Source organism: Megalobrama amblycephala, linkage group LG5 (genome assembly GCF_018812025.1).
Source record: "Megalobrama amblycephala isolate DHTTF-2021 linkage group LG5, ASM1881202v1, whole genome shotgun sequence".
Taxonomy (NCBI): Eukaryota; Metazoa; Chordata; class Actinopteri; order Cypriniformes; family Xenocyprididae; genus Megalobrama; species Megalobrama amblycephala.
Window position 1 is genome coordinate 28,156,457 of NC_063048.1, and position 18,858 is coordinate 28,175,314.

General features: G+C 35.3%; 1 protein-coding gene across 5 annotated transcripts in view; it reads right to left on the reverse strand.

Annotated features, from left to right (window-relative positions):
* The window catches only part of eml5 (EMAP like 5), a 101,492-nt gene that overhangs the window by 27,617 nt on the left and 55,017 nt on the right, over positions 1 to 18,858 (reverse strand). For all 5 annotated transcript variants that reach the window (XR_007185010.1, XM_048191618.1, XM_048191617.1 and 2 more), the window contains exons 12-23: positions 18,316 to 18,422; positions 18,060 to 18,178; positions 13,079 to 13,265; positions 12,834 to 12,939; positions 12,255 to 12,348; positions 9,457 to 9,557; positions 9,178 to 9,371; positions 8,974 to 9,085; positions 7,773 to 7,900; positions 4,492 to 4,633; positions 333 to 485; positions 51 to 182 (exon numbers count right to left, since the gene is read on the reverse strand). Coding sequence is in view for 4 of the 5 variants with exons in the window: in XM_048191618.1 (XP_048047575.1) it covers positions 51 to 182; positions 333 to 485; positions 4,492 to 4,633; positions 7,773 to 7,900; positions 8,974 to 9,085; positions 9,178 to 9,371; positions 9,457 to 9,557; positions 12,255 to 12,348; positions 12,834 to 12,939; positions 13,079 to 13,265; positions 18,060 to 18,178; positions 18,316 to 18,422 (1,575 nt within the window). In the remaining variant the exon portion in view is untranslated. The remainder of the gene's footprint in view (positions 1 to 50; positions 183 to 332; positions 486 to 4,491; positions 4,634 to 7,772; positions 7,901 to 8,973; positions 9,086 to 9,177; positions 9,372 to 9,456; positions 9,558 to 12,254; positions 12,349 to 12,833; positions 12,940 to 13,078; positions 13,266 to 18,059; positions 18,179 to 18,315; positions 18,423 to 18,858) is intronic.

The window sequence follows — 18,858 nt, forward strand, 5'->3', positions numbered from 1 at the left end:
GACTCATTCTCTCTTTGAAATACAGCCGCTGTGCCTTTTATCTCTCTCACCTCTCTTGTCCCAGTCCAGATGGGTGATGTAGTTCATGGATCCTTTGCACACACCAACCCTCTTGCTGTTCATCACGTTGTAAATATCCACAAAGCTATCACCTGATGCCACAGCCAAATACTTGCCTGTTACTGTAATAAAAAAATCAGATTTGAGCTCTTACCGTGACCCAGATCTCACGTTCTCATTAATATGTTAATACATTCCTGCAAATATTCGTTAATTACATTAGCGTATGTGAAGGTACAGTCTTGTGTACTGAAATGAGTGTGTTAACTAACCAGGAGAGAAGCGGATTTCTGATATGATGTCTTTGCGGTGATGAAATGACACCAGGTCTTCTAGAGTGTCTGCGTTGACGATGAGGAAGCAGCCATCATTGAGGCCCACAGCCAGAGCTTTCCCATCTGGGGAGAAGCAGCAACAACGCCCACCTGCACAAAGTTATAAAGGTTAAATTCCATGTCATGTCAAGCATTTTGACGTTAAAAATCTATCATGACAGCTGAAAAGACTGGTTCTCTTTATAGCTGCATATGAATCAATGTCGAAAAAGTAAGCAAAAGTACTTGCAAAAGTATTCTGCATGCTACTATGTTTACATTTATATTCCCTTTGCTGACATCTAATGTTCACTTAATGTTAGTCTTAAAAACATTTGAATAACAATTCATTAACACCGTTAAATGTAATCTTCAGAAAAATTCAAAATGTATAATTTTTCATATTGTACATTAGAATGTTGTGATGGCTAAATTCGTGTGTTGCATTTAAAATGATTGATTTTAGTTAATGTTTAATTTTTACTATCTAAACTATTTGACAAATTATTATAGAATTTTAATATCAACCATAACATAAAAATATAATATCGGCCATAACATTAAATTAAAGGCAAAATTCTGTCATCATTTACTCACCCTGATGTGGTTTCAAACCTGTACGACTTTCTTTCTTCCAAGGAGCATATGATAAGTTAATTTGAGAATTTTTTTCCCATCCATGCAATGGAAGACAATGGTAACCAAAATTTTTTATCAACATTCTTCAAAACATCTTCTTTTGTGTTCCACAGAAAAAAGTAAGTCATAAAGGTTTGGACAGGCACGCGAGTGAGTAAATAATGTGAACAATCCTTTTAACCCTTAAACGACCCAGGACTTCGTTCACTACCCTCCCCCTCATTCATTTTTTTAAGTTAGACATCAATGACTTTATTCTCAACATTTTATCTCGACTTTTTTTCTTGTAATTTAACAACTTTTTTCTCATAATTTAATGATTTTATTCTCAACATTTTATCTTGACTTTTTTCTCGAAATTTAATGAGTTTTTTTCTCATAATTTAACGAATTTGTTCTCGTAATTTAACGACTTATTTCTCGTAACTTAATGACTTTATTCTCAACATTTTATCTTGACTTTTTTTTCTCGTAATTTAACGCCTTTTTTTCATAATTTAACGACTTTTTTCTCGTAATTTAATGACTTTATTCTCAACATTTTATCTCGACTTTTTTCTCGAAATTTAAAGAGTTTTTTCTCATGATTTAACGAATTTGTTCTTGTAATTTAACGACTTTTTTCTCGTAATTTAATGATTTTATTCTCAACATTTTATCTTGACTTTTTTCTCGAAATTTAATGAGTTTTTTTCTCATAATTTAACGAATTTGTTCTCGTAATTTAACGACTTTTTTCTCGTAACTTAATGACTTTATTCTCAACATTTTATCTCGACTTTTTTTTCTCGTAATTTAACGCCTTTTTTTCTCATAATTTAACGACTTTTTTCTCGTAATTTAATGACTTTATTCTCAACATTTTATCTCGACTTTTTTCTCGAAATTTAACGAGTTTTTTTTCTCATAATTTAACAAATTTGTTCTCATAATTTAACAACTTTTTTCTCATAATTTAATGACTTTATTCTCAACATTTTATCTCGACTTTTTTTCTCATAATTTAACGACTTTTTTCTCGTAATTTAATGACTTTATTCTCAACATTTTATCTCGACTTTTTTCTAGAAATTTAACGAGTTTTTTCTCGTAATTTAACAAGTTTATTCTCAACATGTTATTTCAAATTTTTTCTCGAAATTTAACGATTTTTTTCTCGAAATTTAACAACTTTAATCTCAAGATGGTTTTATTTTTTTATTATTGCTTGGCCCTAATCCTCTTCCGTATGTTTTCTAATTAATTTTTTGTAAAAAGTGTATAGGGTCACTAACGACCTGAGATATGTAATAGTGTAAGTAAAATTTTTTTTCTGCGCAACATTAATTGAATCTCTGATGACTCAATAAGTGCATTATTCCTCAAGGTGGCAATGTCTGATACACAACAATGACATGATATTTCACTCATAACTACCGCAGGCATAAAACAAAAGAATACATAAGTATATGCTTGAGCTTGTGAATATGATCTAGATGCTGAATGTACTGGGGAAATGAGTTATGACGATGACAGTGATGATGGTAAAATCATCTGCTCAAATTGAAAGTTGCTTTATATGTTTTTTTTTTTATTTCTTTGTAATTGTTATTAAAATATCAGGTGAGATACTGTTGCAGCAGTTAGAGATCCATCCGTGTTAGATATAGATCCGGGTTGTTAAAGACCCGAAAATGTAATAATGATTGGCGAAACATTAAAATACTACATAAAAATACTAATAATCTTTAATCCCTAATGAAAATACCAGCCAAACATTGGCTTGTAGCCACTGGTTTTCACATGCCACATGACTGATTGCAACAAGTGAAGTACAAATATCAGTCTGTTTTTCACAAAAAGTCTACATTTATTAAACTTTATTTCAAAAGAACATTATGAACATTCAGTTTTTTTTTTTTTCTGTAGAAAATATCTGGAACAATATGAGGATACATAAAGGTGATTTGTTAGGTGAATCTCTTGAACCCATTACACAATCTTCTGATCATTGTCAAGTAAGTTATCATTATTCATTAAAGTAAATATGCAAAGACCCAGTGTACTCTAAGGATAACCATCATAATATAATTTAATTAGGATTGATGAAGAGTTGATAGCTCATCTTAAGGATTTGGCCTATCAAGCTTTATTTGATTAAATCGCTGGTCTATATGGTATTCCATGGATGAGCGCTAATGGTTCCTCTACAAAATGTATTGCAACCATTCCCTTTAGAGATTCTGCCCTCAGGCAATCAATATGCTCTAAGGCTAATTTGCATGCTGAGTGTTCTTCACTTAAGTTATATTTTTCAATGCAAATTGAGTTTCTGAAGCATAACGAGGTCAAGCATGTAAAGGCCAAGCTTGGAATACAAATCACAAGGCGTGTTCATAGATAAGGAGCTATTTATAATCAGACAGAGGGGCTGTTTGTAGACGGTAATGCATTTGTGCTTAGAATGTATGTCAGTGAACAACAAGCTTAACTATATTTGGCCATAGTTATTTCTCCTTGTTACATCATAGTAGTTGCCCTAAGCATGGTTTATATTGCTGTAAGGGTTACTTTTTTTTATAAATTACTTATTTCACATTTGTGACCACAAAACCAGTCATAAGTCGCATGGGTATATTTGTAGCAATAGCCAACGATGCATAGTATTGGTCAATATTATCGATTTTTCTTTTCTGCCAAAAATCATTAGATCATGTTCCATGAAGATATTTTGTAAATTTCCTACCGTAAATATATCAAAAATGTATTTTTGTGAGTGGATATGCATTGCTAAGGGCTTCATTTAAATAACTTTTAAGGTGATTTTCTCAGTATTTTGATTTCTTTGCACCCTCAGATTCCGTTGTATCTCAGCCAAAGATAGTCCTATCCCAACCATCAATGGAAAGTTTATTTATTCAGCTTTCAGATGATGTATAAATCTCAATTTCAAAAAATTGACCCTTATGACTAGTTTGGTGGTCCAGGGTCACATTTATTGCACTGAAAGTTTTTCTGTCCCCGTGCAGAGGTGTTGTGTGCGCTGTGTGAAAATGATGGATATTGTAGTTCTAGACTAAATGTGAACATGCATTTACTCATCTCACTTGCACAAAAACATTCAGCATTCCTTAGAATGAATAAAAACAGTGAAATGCAATCTCAGAATTTTAGTAGCGCAAAAGTAATGTAACGCGTTACTTTTCATAAAAAGTAACTAACACAATTAATTACTTTTTTAGGGAGTAACGCAATATTGTAATGCACTTTCCCCAACACTTATTGCAAGTAACTAATACCAAAACGAACCCTAAATCTATAGTAAGTACATGCTGTTAATTAATATTTTAACTCATATTACTCAGTACTTACATGTGTAATTACACTGCAACAAGGACACATTCAAATAAAATGTAACTCAATGTTTTATTATGTTCTCTGTGAACACATGAAACAGTGGAATTTTTAAATCTAGTGTAACGAGTAAGCCTCTGCTTACCTTTCTTGAGTTTGCGTACGGCGAGCATGCAGTGGCTGGGGGAGAGGTCCCATATGCGCAGGGTCTTATCGTCGCTGACAGTGGCACACAGTGGCAGATGTGGGTGAGTGGCAAGACCCCAGACCTCGCCCTCCATGTGACCCTAAGTACAGCCCCACCACCCACACAAAGACACACACATACACACACTATTTAATATATACTAACAAACTAACAAACATACCTGCCATTCTTTTTAGCACAAACATGCCTCCATACTGTGAAAGTTATTCTCATTATATAGACCATAAAAGTTAGCAAATTCCATCACACTTTTACTGCCTGAGAAATTTTATTTAAAATAGATGTTCAACTACATTTTTCTAGTGAACACGGCAGAAGTAATTCATCAAATGATGAAGAAGATCATTATAACTGGGCATAAATCCAGAGACATAGTGTTAAAGAGCTGATTCAGGAGTCTGGAACACAGTGATGGAGTGATGCTGTACAGTCCCAGTATGGCAGGCTATGCTCAGACTGCAGGCAAATCAGATTTTTTCTAAAATCAGATATTTTCTGGCAGACTGTCCATACTATTAATTGCAAGTGATCAAATGAGATTTGTGTGTCCAGACATAACCAACATATCTGCATGGGTTGCTTGGGCAACATATGTGACAAGGCTTTCATAACAGATGCAGGAAAAATGGATGTGCATCATACCGCTCTCCAAATAAATACCCTGTCGAGTTGTAGTGCAGAACTTCTCCATCGCACAGGAAAATGAGGAAATCTTTGGACATACCATTTGAACACTGTATGAACACTTTCATCATTTCCGTCACCAGTTTTGTTACGTTAAAAATGATGAAAAAGACAGTTTGGAATCTGACTGGATTGGAAGTACATTTCAAACCATCGCCATATGTGGTTTGAATCAGATTTGAAAAAATACGATTTTGTGTGTTTTTTGCTGTCCAGACTTTCAAAAATTAATCTGGATAAAATCAGGATATGCAAAAAATCGGATTTTTGCTGGCAGTCTGAATATGGCCATAGTCTGCCATATCCTCCACAACCTTTTTTGGTTATCTTTGTGGCTATACCTTTATTTTACTTTATTTTACTTTATTTTACCTTATTTTACTTTACTTTACTTTATTTTATTTGTATATTGATTGCTAAAAAATCAAATAAATAATGCTGTCAGTGTGCACAATTTCCCCACAGTGTATTCTGCTATAAACTGGAATTGATGCACCCATGAGATTCATAAAATGTTTTCCCAAAAAGCACTTTAGAGCACACTAAATAAGAATTTAATCAAGCTCAAATGTTTTCTAGCAGTGAGTAGGGCCTAGAAAAAGCTTTAACTAAGGCATATTTACTTACTAAATGCAATCTGCATTTTTTTCATTCACCCTAATAATCACTTGACAAATTAAAAAGCTGACATAATGCAATGGAGGGTATGTACCAACTGAAATGTAACATTAATAGGTAAACAAGTACATCAATAACATGCACATACCTTTAATTAATGATTGTGCCTGACTCTAAAACACAAGTCGCACAAGCCAAACAAATACACATTTAAACAGCTGTTCCCTGCCATGCTGAAAACTAAACCATGGCTGTCTGAGTACACACTAAAAAATGTTGGGTTGTTTCAACCCAAATTTGGGTCAAATATGAAACAAACTCAACCACTGGGTTCAAAATTTAATTTAAGCATTTTTTTTAGAGTGCAGAAATATTGGGAAACTACTTGTTTTGCCTGGTCTGCAGCTACTGCCATTTACCATTTATTACAACAACAGCCCCGGGACCATTCTATTTGTTTCTAAAATGAAACTGGAGCAATTTAGTTCCAGTGATGCTGACAAAACCCTTGTGCAGAACACATTACAAAGTGGTTCAGTGGTGAGGGCAGGTGCAGAAACAGACATCTGACTGACTCATTCATTCTCAGGGTCATTTACAGGTGCGGCTGTAAGAAAAAAAGTGTAAAAAGTAGATCTGAATTTCCAGAAGGAAAAAACAGTGCTTGCAAGACAGGAAAAAAAGTGTTTAAAAAAAAAACAAAAAAAGTATAAATCCAAGTATATAGTAGGAGACAGATTGAACAGTAATATGCAATACGGGTGATTAATTAGATGTATTTTGCACAATTTAGTTTGCAACAGGCCTATAACAGACCTATCGTAGTTCAGTATGCAAATATTACAATGATTACAATGATCACTCTCATCTAGATTTTGAATGGTAACATATTCTAACAACGTAAGCCAAAGGGAGATTAAAATGCAATTTAATTCTAAATTAAATTAAAAAGTTTAAGTACATTTTATGTAATTTCAAATTACTTTTAATTCAAACATATTTGGTTATAATTTAAGTGTACTAAATTGTAACTTCATTATTAAAAATATTTAATTACAAATATATTTAAATACACAACATGCAAGTTTCAATTTAGAACAGCTCTCTTAGTGTGTGTGTGTGTGTGTGTTCTTGTATACATGGTTAATGAGGACACAATTGTGTATAATGACATGGGTATTACAACGTAAACATGAGTTGCGTCCCAAATGACGCACTATACAGTATGCACTTAATATTGTGTACTTATGCACTATGTACTCACCCATGTTGTGTGTGAATTTTTTTATACGTTTATTTTGTCATTCATCATCAGAGTCTGATCCCCCCTCCGCAACGTAATTAAAGCCAGTTGAGTGCATAAAGTGTCCAACATTCATGCTTTTTTCCCGTTAATTTAGTGCATCATCCGGGTATTTAAAGTTTCTTTCTGGAATTTTCTGATGTGAACGCACTACTCGCACTATTTATACTTAAAAACGTCATAGAATAGTCCATAAATACGCGAATTGGATGCACCTATAGTTTATGAGGACACTTCCTGTGTCCTCATAAACCAAATGGCTTTAAAACATACTAAACAGTGTTTTTTTGAAAACTGACAAGGTCTTGTACCACTACGATAAACACTCAAATTTTAAAAATTAAAAGAAAATGAATTTCTGGTTAAAATGACCTGAGGGGAGGATGAAGTAGGTTCATATCCAAGGATGCATGTAAGTTTATGTAACATGACAAGCAGCTCCAGGGTCAGACTTGTAAAGCCCTGTTTAATGAATCAACAAGGCCAACTGAACATAAATTCTTCATTCAGCCCTTGTCTTTTTTCTCACCGAGTTATTATTATTATTTTTTTATCAAAATGGTCATGTTTTGTGGCTTGTAAAACTTATCAGAAACCTGAATTTGTGCCTTACCTGAACCAGGAGAGTGATGGGCCCATTTTTGTCCACCTCCAGAATCTCTCCGTTCTTTGTTCCTACAAGAATATGCCCATGACCCAAAGATATGGCACGAATGGAGGGGTTGTCCTCTAAAAGCAAACCTGCAGGAAGGGACATGTTATAAATAAACACACATCCGTGACCTTGGCTTTCTACTTATTAAACACACTGAATGTTCTTAGAGGATGCATGGAGGTGTTTGACCTGATTAGCTTTAATTGCCAAGTTATTCACACTGTTAAAGCTATACACTGCAAGAATTTTAGTATTTTTGTTTTGTTGTCCAGTAAAAAACATCTAAAGATTTTTAAATGCATAACTGTAAAATAATAATTAAAATAATAAAATATATAATAAAAAATAATAATTAAAATAATAAAATATAATAAAATATATAATAAATAATAAAATATATAATTAAAATATTTAAAATAATTAAAAATTAATATATTTAAGTTGTTTATAATTGTAATAAATTGTAATAACACATTAATAACTAATATTTATTTTATTTGTGCACAATACTTATAAATACTTAGACTTAGGGGGATGTTTACATTTTTAATTACATTTAACTACATTAATTAATTAATTTATTTATTTATTCATCCACAGTTTTTTATTAATTTTATTTTTGCAACCCCTTTGACAAAGTATTCTTTTCTTGTTTTAAGCATAAACCTGATTTATGCAAGAAAGATAAGCACAGAAAATCTATATAAACTAGAAATACTCCCTGAAATGTGTTATTAAAGAAATAGTTCACCCAAAAATGAAAATTTTGTCATCATTTACTTCCACTGTCTTCCATGGTATGGAAAAAATACAATGGCTGACATTCAGTACAATACATTCAATACAATACAACAATTCAATACAACAATACAATTACTAACATTCTTCAAAATATCTTATTTTGTGTTCAGCAGAAGAAAGAAATTCATTTAGGTTTGGAACAACTTGAGGGTTAGTAAATGATGACCGAATTTTCATTTTTGGGTGAACTATCCCTTTAAATCGTATTATCTCACGACATTCTATTCCTTAAGTAAATGTATCTTGTGTTTCGATCATATTTTTTTATTGGAAATCAAGACAAAAATTGCTCAGTTTATGAGGCATTGTGTCTGTAATATCTAAATTGTCATTCAAAAAATGCAAGCGACGTCCTCACCTTTGGAGCCTGGGGCCAGCACCGCTCGTTTTATGGCATATGTCTTGAGGCATCTTTCAAACGTGTCGTCCCACAAAGCCACAATTCCATCTTTTCCACCAGTCACAAAACCCTTTGCAAAATATATATTTGCATTTCAGTTCTAAGCACATTTAAAGAGAAAGGGACTCCATCTGCTTTACTGTTTGAAGCTAAATCTGATACCTTCTCCAGTGCGTGCATGCTGAAAACAGGCCCATCATGAGCTTTGACAGTTTTCACCAAGAACATATCTCTCCAGATGCAGATGTCTCCAGTGCAGGTTCCAGAGAACACCATTTCTTCGGTCCAGCCATACACCGCGCACATCATAGTCTCGGTTTTTCCCATGCTGCCCTTCTTCCCAATCAGTCCGCCACCTGAGAACATCAAAGGTTTGTGAGGTGACCTCTGATCTGCAGTGTACAGTGATTCACATATTTCACAAAAGGTTTATAGTCTTACCCGCTCTATGCCAAAACTTCATGTGTTTCACTCCAGCAGTGATCAGTTTGTCTGGCATGTAGGGGTTGATTTTAATGACAAAGATTTTGTCCTTACTTCCCCTTTAAATCAAAAAGAGAGGCATTTAATTTGTTAAATGTATTTGGGATTCTTTTGCTTACGTGTTTAAAGGTTCACAGTAGGCACTGTAGGGCTGTAATTGACCTGTCTGCTGTGCTGTCTCCACTGTCTGAGTGCCAGGGGACAGTGGGTGTCTGCGGTTTTGCATTAGGCCTGATGCGAAGCGGGCAGAGCACTGAGCAGTGACTGCACTGTCAGGCTCTATTTACTTCCACCCGCACAAGCATCCTCGCTACCAGAGAAAGCCCCAGGGAAGAGTCGCTGGAGCCTTGCACTACCTCTGAACTCAAGAGCATCCAGCCAGAGGAATACAAACGCTTCAGACTGTAAGAGGAGGTACAGTATACACTCTTTGAGACCATTCTATATTATAGCAATAAACCATGAGAGGATGTACATTATAGTTTTTTACAACGGTAAAGAGTTGTAGTTGCTCGTAACTGTAGCAACAGATATTCTACACTAGATTTTGAGAAATTTTAAAGGATTAGTTCACTTGATAATTTACTCACCCCCATGTCATCCAAGATGTTTATGTCTTTCTTTCTTCAGTCGAAAAGAAATTAAGGTTTTTGAGGAAAACATTCCAGTATTTTTCTCCAAATAGTGGACTTTGCCAGGATACAACGGGTTGAAGGTCCAAATTGCAGTTTCAGTGCAGCTTCAAAGGGCTCTACACGATCCCAGACGAGGAATAAGGGTCTTATCTAGCGAAACGATCAGTCATTTTCTACAAAAAATAAAAATGATATGCTTTTTAACCACAAATGCTCATCTTGCACTGCTCTGTGATATGCCACGCATTACGTAATCACGTTAGAAAGGTCACGCGTGACGTAGGTGGAAGTACCATGGTAGGGCGAAAAACTCCTCCAATATTCTAATTTTCTCCTCCAACTTCAAAATCATCCGACATCTTTGTTTTAGCCTTTTTTTATAAAGGTCATTTGACTTAGTCTTTGCACATTCGCTTTGTAGACACTGGATCAGTACTTCCGCCTACGTCACGCATGACCTTTCCAACATGATTACGTAATGCGTGGCGCATCACAGATTAGTGCAAGATGAGCATTTTTGGTTAAAAAGTATATACATTTTTATTGTTTTTAGAACATGACTGATCGTTTCGCTAGATAAGACCCTTATTCCTCGTCTGGGATCGTGTAGAGCCCTTTGAAACTGCAATTTGGACCTTCAGCCTGTTGATCCCCAGTGAAGTCCGCTATATGGAGAAAAATCCTGGAATGTTTTCCTTTAAAAAACGTAATTTCTTTTCGACTGAAGAAAGAAAGACATCTTGGATGACATGGGGGTGAGTAAATTATCAGGAAATTTTAATTCTGAAGTGACTAATCCTTTAAGTCATAGCCAACACAGTGCTAGAACGTTGTGGCTGCTTGCCAGGGATTTCCTGTTTAATATTTATAGGGAAATCTCAAACCCAAGTTTGAGCAATAATAATGATTGCTTTGGCATCACTAAGCCCCAAGTAAATGTATATTAATAATTAAATGTCGTTATAAATAACAATATCATATTTATATCAAAAAGCATAATAAGAGGCACTTTAACAACACAAATTAAATTATAATACAAATGATAATATTGCTTTGAACATGGTTTATCCACTCAAATTGTAGAGTTTTAAGGTTTTTTTATGATGCTCTTGCAAGTGACACTCTTTCTAAAATATTAAGCTTTATATTTTCATGTACAAAGACACATTTATATTGTGAAAAAATATAATATAATATTATAAATGTGATAAATATCATCTGGAAAGTATTTACTTTCTATTCAGTTGACTTTGTATCTAATTTTTAACCCACCTGAACATAAAAACTGATGGCTGCCAGTTAATAAACTAATTAACATAAAATAATTTGTGATTGATCTCAAGTCCTTATAAATTTAAGACATTTTACATTTAAAAAAATATTCTTATCAGACTTCACACGACTTTAATTAACAACTAACACAGTACATTCTGACAGAAGGATGAAACAATCCCTTCGTTTCCATAAATTAATCACGAAACGTATCATGAAAATCACTCTTCAGGGAGAGAAAATGAGAAAAGGAGGTTTCACGATTCTGTCCTGGGGTAATGATCATGCTGAGATAAAGAGTGTATGATAAACAGGCTAATGTCATGAAGAAGTGCTTCGATGCTAATCTGCTGAAATGGACTGATACCAACATATTTTTAGAGGATATATTACAAAAGAATAAAGGTTATCTGGAAAAAAATATTTAAAAGAATCTGGCTGCTTGGTGAAGAAAACAACATTTCTTTTTATTCCCCAAGAAATAGTTTGATGAATGCAATTCACTTTTCATGTGTTCCTTTTGAAACAAGAGGTTGGGACTGAAAATATCAAATTACTGGTCTCTTTTTTCAAGTATCCAATAAGGGTTTAGTTTATGACACACTAGGGGAGGAACATGATTCTAGACATTTTATCGGACAAAAATTTGTATATGACATCAGATGAGATGAGTCATAAATATTTTTTGTCCATTAGATACTTTGAATTCCAAATGCTTATATCTGCCAAAATTATATTTGTCAGCTTTTAGGAGTACACTAGTATATAATTTGCCCCAAGCTAGCAAACATGCACTACTAGCCACAAAACTTCAACTTTAAGGAAGCAAAGCAGGTCTTATTCACAGACCGGATGGTGGAGATCTTTTCTCCTTTCCTCCATTCCCAAAGGACGATGGTATGATTGTCATCCAGACCCACTGAAGCCAGCCTCTTCCCATCCGCTGCAGAGACAGACATCATACCCCTCTGATTACACTCAACATCAGCCAAATAACAGCATGCACATCATGCATTATACCCTCTCCACCCTGCTAACAATGAAACAAGACATCTCAAGTAATACAATCTGACAGCTAACAAAGACGTCACTCCAGTGGATATTTCAGTTGGATGGAATCAAATGAGAATAATCATTTATGTTTAGGCCTTTGACATTGACAGATACTTGGAGGCTCTGCTATTTTTGCTTTGTCAATAGAAGCTCATCTATACACCTGACTCATTTATTTTAATCAAGAAATATGTTGTTTAACATAAACTGTAGATAGTTTGTTCACAGAGAGTGTTCAGAATTATCACTAGTTTGTCCTAAATGGACTCTTCCTGTATCCATTTTTTGTAAATTGTTTTCAGAAACACTAATAATAATTGAGATACAAGAATTGAGTTTGTTACAGTTAGTTAAGTACTAATTAGCATTCCATACCTGAGAAGTCAAGTGCACACACCCCAAACTGATGGAATCCTTTAAGTACAGACAACGGCTTCAAAAACTCTGTTTCCCATATATGAATAGACGAATCACGGCCCACCTGTGTAAGAAAAACACAGATGTTAAGGTGCCCAGACCATAAGGTGAACTGAAGTGATTTTGATGTATTCAAGTGAGAAAACTCTCTGCTTTGTATGCTGCTGTTGACAAAGACAGACATTTGTGCAGTTTGACTGTACCTGGCCTGTGGCTACATAGTCTTTGACAGGGTGGATGGCCAGACAGAGGATGTCATCGTCATGGCCCAGGTAAAAGCGCTGTGTGTTCTGCTGTCTGTTGTACACCACTCCCACAGCTGCCACATGATACACAATCTCACCGGTCTGAGTGTAGAAGAGGTTACTTCTGCAGTCATAACCTCTGTAACTGAAACACACATTCACACACATGTTGGGTTTTCACGTTTTATGGGGACTTTCCATTGACATAATGATTTTTATACTGTACAAACTGTATATTCAATCCCCTAACCCTAAACACAACCCTCACAGAAAACTTTCTGCATTTTCATATTTCCAAAAAACATCACTTAATATGATTTATAAGCTGTTTTCCTCATGGGGACCAAAAAATGTCCCCACAAGGACAAGGATTTCGAATACTGCCATCTTTGTGAGGGTAAACCCTAAAATAGGGTTTACCAGGACTCACACACACAAACACTGCAAATGTTTTCACAACCATATAGGTCACCCTATACAAGAATGAATCACTTTATGTAATATATGGATGTATGGATCTTTCTGAATTTTATAACCAAATTTGGTCATTTTATTGGTCTGAATCTTTTGAATCCATTCACCAAATCAGTTCACTCAGTAGGTAACTTCATTGATCCAGAATGTGGGAACCAGTAAATGTTTTTTTGTGTGTCATGAGTGAGTCACTGAATGAGTCACTCAACTGACTTGATACAAATAAGCACTGTTCACAACCGAAAGAACATTCCATTATATGTTAATTTCAACATTACTAATACATTATTAAAATCTTGTTAACATTAGTTAATACACTGTGAACTAACATGAACAAACAATGAACAACTGTATTTTCATTAATTTAGATTATTAAATACAGTATAAAATTCACTGCCCATGGTTAGTTCATGTTAGTGAATACATTAACTAATGTTTAACTAATAAACCTTATTGTAAAGTGTTACCCTAACAAGAGACTACAGAATGAACATTTTTAAAGTTGTGATGAAACAGAAGTAGCGAAAGAGCTTTTCTTCCATATTGCGACATTCATCTAAGTTTAATGGATTATCAAAAAATTAGAAAATGTTGGATGAAGACTTGGTTCTATGCATCGGCTGTTGACTGGATTTTGAAACGTGAGTGTTGCATTCCAAAGTGAAGGCATGAAATGAACATGCACTTGCAGGGGTGGGGCTTAAGTGAAATAAATGACCAGAGAGGTCTGGCTTACTGGTACAAGTAGGAGCTCTCAGAAAATTCCCAGCGTACAAGTTGTAATTACAATATCTTCCATAATGTGAATGCTTTTTACAAGTTGAAATCTTGTAATTATGGTAATTACAACATGGTGTAAAAGCTATAACGCATTTGGAAATAGATAGGGTGAATGATAATTCCATGTCAAGTGTTTTCTATACAAATGACAACATAACATTTCTAAATTTTCATCCATTTTGTGAACTGCTAAGCATGACTTTTATTGAGCTTTAGAAAAGCAACACTGGCGTAAATATATTTAAAAATGTCTGTACATCATTTTAACTGTTTATGATCATTGCCATTTTTCATAATTTTTCCATCTCCACTTACAGCACTGTAAATGTAATTATTATATTTCAATAAATGGACAAATAAATAGAAACAAACAAATGGGATTTTATCTAGTGACCTAAAATGCCTTGCTTCTGTAAACCATTGAATAAACTCATCTGAATATTCTCCTCACCATCATCTCTTCATCCCCTAAAGGCAGATTCAGGTGTGCTCTGGTAGCACATGCACATCTTCACTGAGCAATCACTATTACTGCCATGTTCTTAAACTTTAATCCGTAACCCTTAATCCATTTTATGACCTATGGATGCACTTGAAACAAATGGTACACATATGCAGTTCAGCTGTGGTTGAAAATGCAGCCCTTTGAGTTCACCTGTGGGTTCTTCAGAAGAATTAGCAAGCCTTAAAAGACAAAAATTGAAGGCCAACTGTGTTGTGAGTCCAACCCAATCCAGCTTCCAGCACAACTTCTATACTGATGTTCTGCAGCAGCAGGTGAACAGCACAAGACAGTCTTTCACTGCACTCCAACTCATCGCCAAGTTGGAAAGTATGAGCTAGTTTTAACTACCTTCAGTCTGCCATATAAGTGTGAAAAGGAAAGCAAACAGTAGGGTTCCCTGAGGCACCTCAGTGCTGGTCACCATCTTCTCCAGAACACAACTGTAGGCTGTCAGAAAGGTGCTGCCTAATAATCCAGCTGACTGTGGGGATGTCCATCTGCATCACCCTGAGTCAGAGAGGCAGGCTGATTTTGAAGCTACTGGTAATGTCAAAGAAAATCATCGTAACTTTGAAGAAAACCTTCAGAAGATGAAGTGTGAACTAACAACAACTGGTATATAGCTAGCCCCTAAGGGTGCTAAGACTCATCTTTGGGACTGACACTGGCACTTCCCAGAGCTGTGGCATGCATATTTATAGCTGGATAAACTTTGTTGCAGATATGCAGGTGCGTAACTAAATCATGTAAGCTAAATGGAGATCTCCTTACACTGTGTCTAAACTGGAAATGTGTCCTATTCAAAACAATCGCTCCCAATAAAATGGAGCAAATACAAAAGGTGCTGCAGAAGATGTCTTTATTTTCCACATTTCTCTGAAATAAACAGATTTTATTAACAAATATCATGTGTAATATTTGCTATGAATTTTACTTTCTGTAATTCTTTAAAATTCTGATAGTACATAAAATGCATACATGATACATAGATACATAAAATGGTCAATGTTTCTGGCTTTCGAATAATATAGAACTAACAAAAAAATATATATATACAGTGGGTACGGAAAGTATTCAGACCCCCTTACATTTTTCACTCTTTGTTATATTGCAGCCATTTGCTAAAATCATTTTAGTTCATTTTTTTCCTCATTAATGTACACACAGCACCCCATATTGACAGAAAAACACAGAATTGTTGACATTTTTGCAGATTTATTAAAAAAGAAAAACTGAAATATCACATGGTCCTAAGTATTCAGACCCTTTGCTCAGTATTTAGTAGAAGCACCCTTTTGATCTAATACAGCCATGAGTCTTTTTGGGAAAGATGAAACAAGCTTTTCACACCTGGATTTGGGGATCCTCTGCCATTCCTCCTTGCAGATCCTCTCCAGTTCTGTCAGGTTGGATGGTAAATGTTGGTGGACAGCCCTTTTTAGGTCTCTCCAGAGATGCTCAATTGGGTTTAAGTCAGGGCTCTGGCTGGGCCATTCAAGAACAGTCACGGAGTTGTTGTGAAGCCACTCCTTCGTTATTTTAGCTGTGTGCTTAGGGTCATTGTCTTGTTGGAAGATAAACCTTCGGCCCAGTCTGAGGTCCTGAGCACTCTGGAGAAGGTTTTCGTCCAGGATATCCCTGTACTTGGCCGCATTCATCTTTCCCTCGATTGCAACCAGTCGTCCTGTCCCTGCAGCTGAAAATCACCCCCACAGCATGATGCTGCCACCACCATGCTTCACTGTTAGGACTGTATTGGACAGGTGATGAGCAGTGCCTGGTTTTCTCCACACATACCGCTTAGAATTAAGGCCAAAAAGTTCTATCTTGGTCTCATCAGACCAGAGAATCTTATTTCTCACCATTTTGGCAAACTCCATGCAGGCTTTCATGTGTCTTGCACTGAGGAGAGGCTTCCGTCGGGCCACTCTGCCATAAAGCCCCGACTGGTAGAGGGCTGCAGTGATGGTTGACTTTCTACAACTTTCTCCCATCTCCCGACTGCATCTCTGGAGCTCAGCCACAGTGATCTTTGGGTTCTTCTTTACCTCTCTCACCATGGCTCTTCTCCCCCGATAGCTCAGTTTGGCCGGACGGCCAGCTCTAGGAAGGGTTCTGGTCATCCCAAACGTCTTCCATTTAAGGATTATGGAGGCCACTGTGCTCTTAGGAACCTTAAGTGCAGCAGAATTTTTTTTGTAACCTTGGTCAGATCTGTGCCTTGCCACAATTCTGTCTCTGAGCTCTTCAGGCAGTTCCTTTGACCTCATGATTCTCATTTGCTCTGACATGCACTGTGAGCTGTAAAGTCTTATATAGACAGGTGTGTGGCTTTCCTAATCAAGTCTGAATCAGTATAATCAAGCACAGCTGGACTCAAATGAAGGTGTAGAACCATCTCAAGGATGATCAGAAGAAATGGACAGCACCTGAGTTAAATATATGAGTGTCACAGCAAAGGGTCTGAATACTTCGGACCATGTGGTATTTCATTTTTTTTTTTTTTTTTTTTTTTTATAAATCTGCAAAAATGTCAACAATTCTGTGTTTTTTCTGTCAATATGGGGTGCTGTGTGTACATTAATGAGGAAAAAAATGAACTTAAATGATTTTAGCAAATGGCTGCAATATAACAAAGAGTGAAAAATTTAAGGGGGTCTGAATACTTTCCGTAGCCACTGTATATATATATATAGTATATGTATGTATATATATATATAGAGAGAGAGAGAGAGAGAGAGACAGTAAATATATGAAATGTAAGGAAATGCTTGAAAATATTCAATATTAAATATAATATTAATATGAATATTTATTAATATTGATATATTGTTATATTAACTGAAATATTATGAGAGAAACAAAAATATTTTTAAATAAATAAATAATAGTATGTGTAATATTGTTTTTGATTAATTATATTATATTATATAACTCAGTTATAATAATGCCCAACAAAAAGAAATTCCTTGCCAGAAAAAGCAGATCATAGTGGTCAGACTGTTTGCAGCATGGTAGCTGGTTTGTGCACAAACTGCACACTACTAAATATGTTTATGTTTGAGGGACAAACTTTGCATGGTACTGATTTATTTGCCATTCGTTCAGTACTTTTGAGAGCTCAATAAATAAACCACGATGGCTGTCCGTGCGATGCTGGGGATCTACTGAAGCACTTACCCATGTATAAAGTGCAACCTCATTCCACTGGCTGGAGCTCTTTCCCTTTTCTTCATGGCCATGGCACGATGCTTCTCCTTACACTGCTCTTTAAGTTGAGGTAGATCTTCTTTGTAAACCTGAACAACACATTTTCATCATAAAACTCACCACACACAGAACTGAAGAGGGAATTTAACAAAGGATCCATGAGGAAAAGGATCTGCTTATACAGTATGTATAAAACAATGTCTTTTTTACTAATGTCATAACAAACCTGTCGTCGGTAAGTATGTTGTGTTTCCTGTTCGATTTCAGAGTCCATCTCAGGCACGTCTGACTGATCCGAGTCAGATTCCTCACTATGCGAGTCTATTAACGTCTCTGTAAAGTAGAGAGGGCAAAATTTCACCTCCTGCATTGATTATGCATTCCACTCAAGTAAAACAAATAAATGAATTAACAAATTAGCACCGATTCCATTTATCGTGATCTCCAGAGAAACCCTAAGTAACTTATTCATCATTTCTAAGTGCTGCCCCTCCCCTTTATAGATTTATCACTAAGAAAACTGCTGATGGCTAATAAACAGAACTGCCAACGTGAGCAGTGCGAAAACCATTAGGAAAATGAACAGTGACATGGTAGACTGAGTAGCAACATGCAAAGAAAAAAGACACAAGAAAAAGTAGACCCAATTTGCATTAGTAAAGTTGCTTTGCTTATTTAATCTAGCACATATTTCATGAGCACAGCCATCGCCTTGACATTCATTTATTTCTTCAATAGATTCATCCATAATTCAAGAGATTAAGGCTAT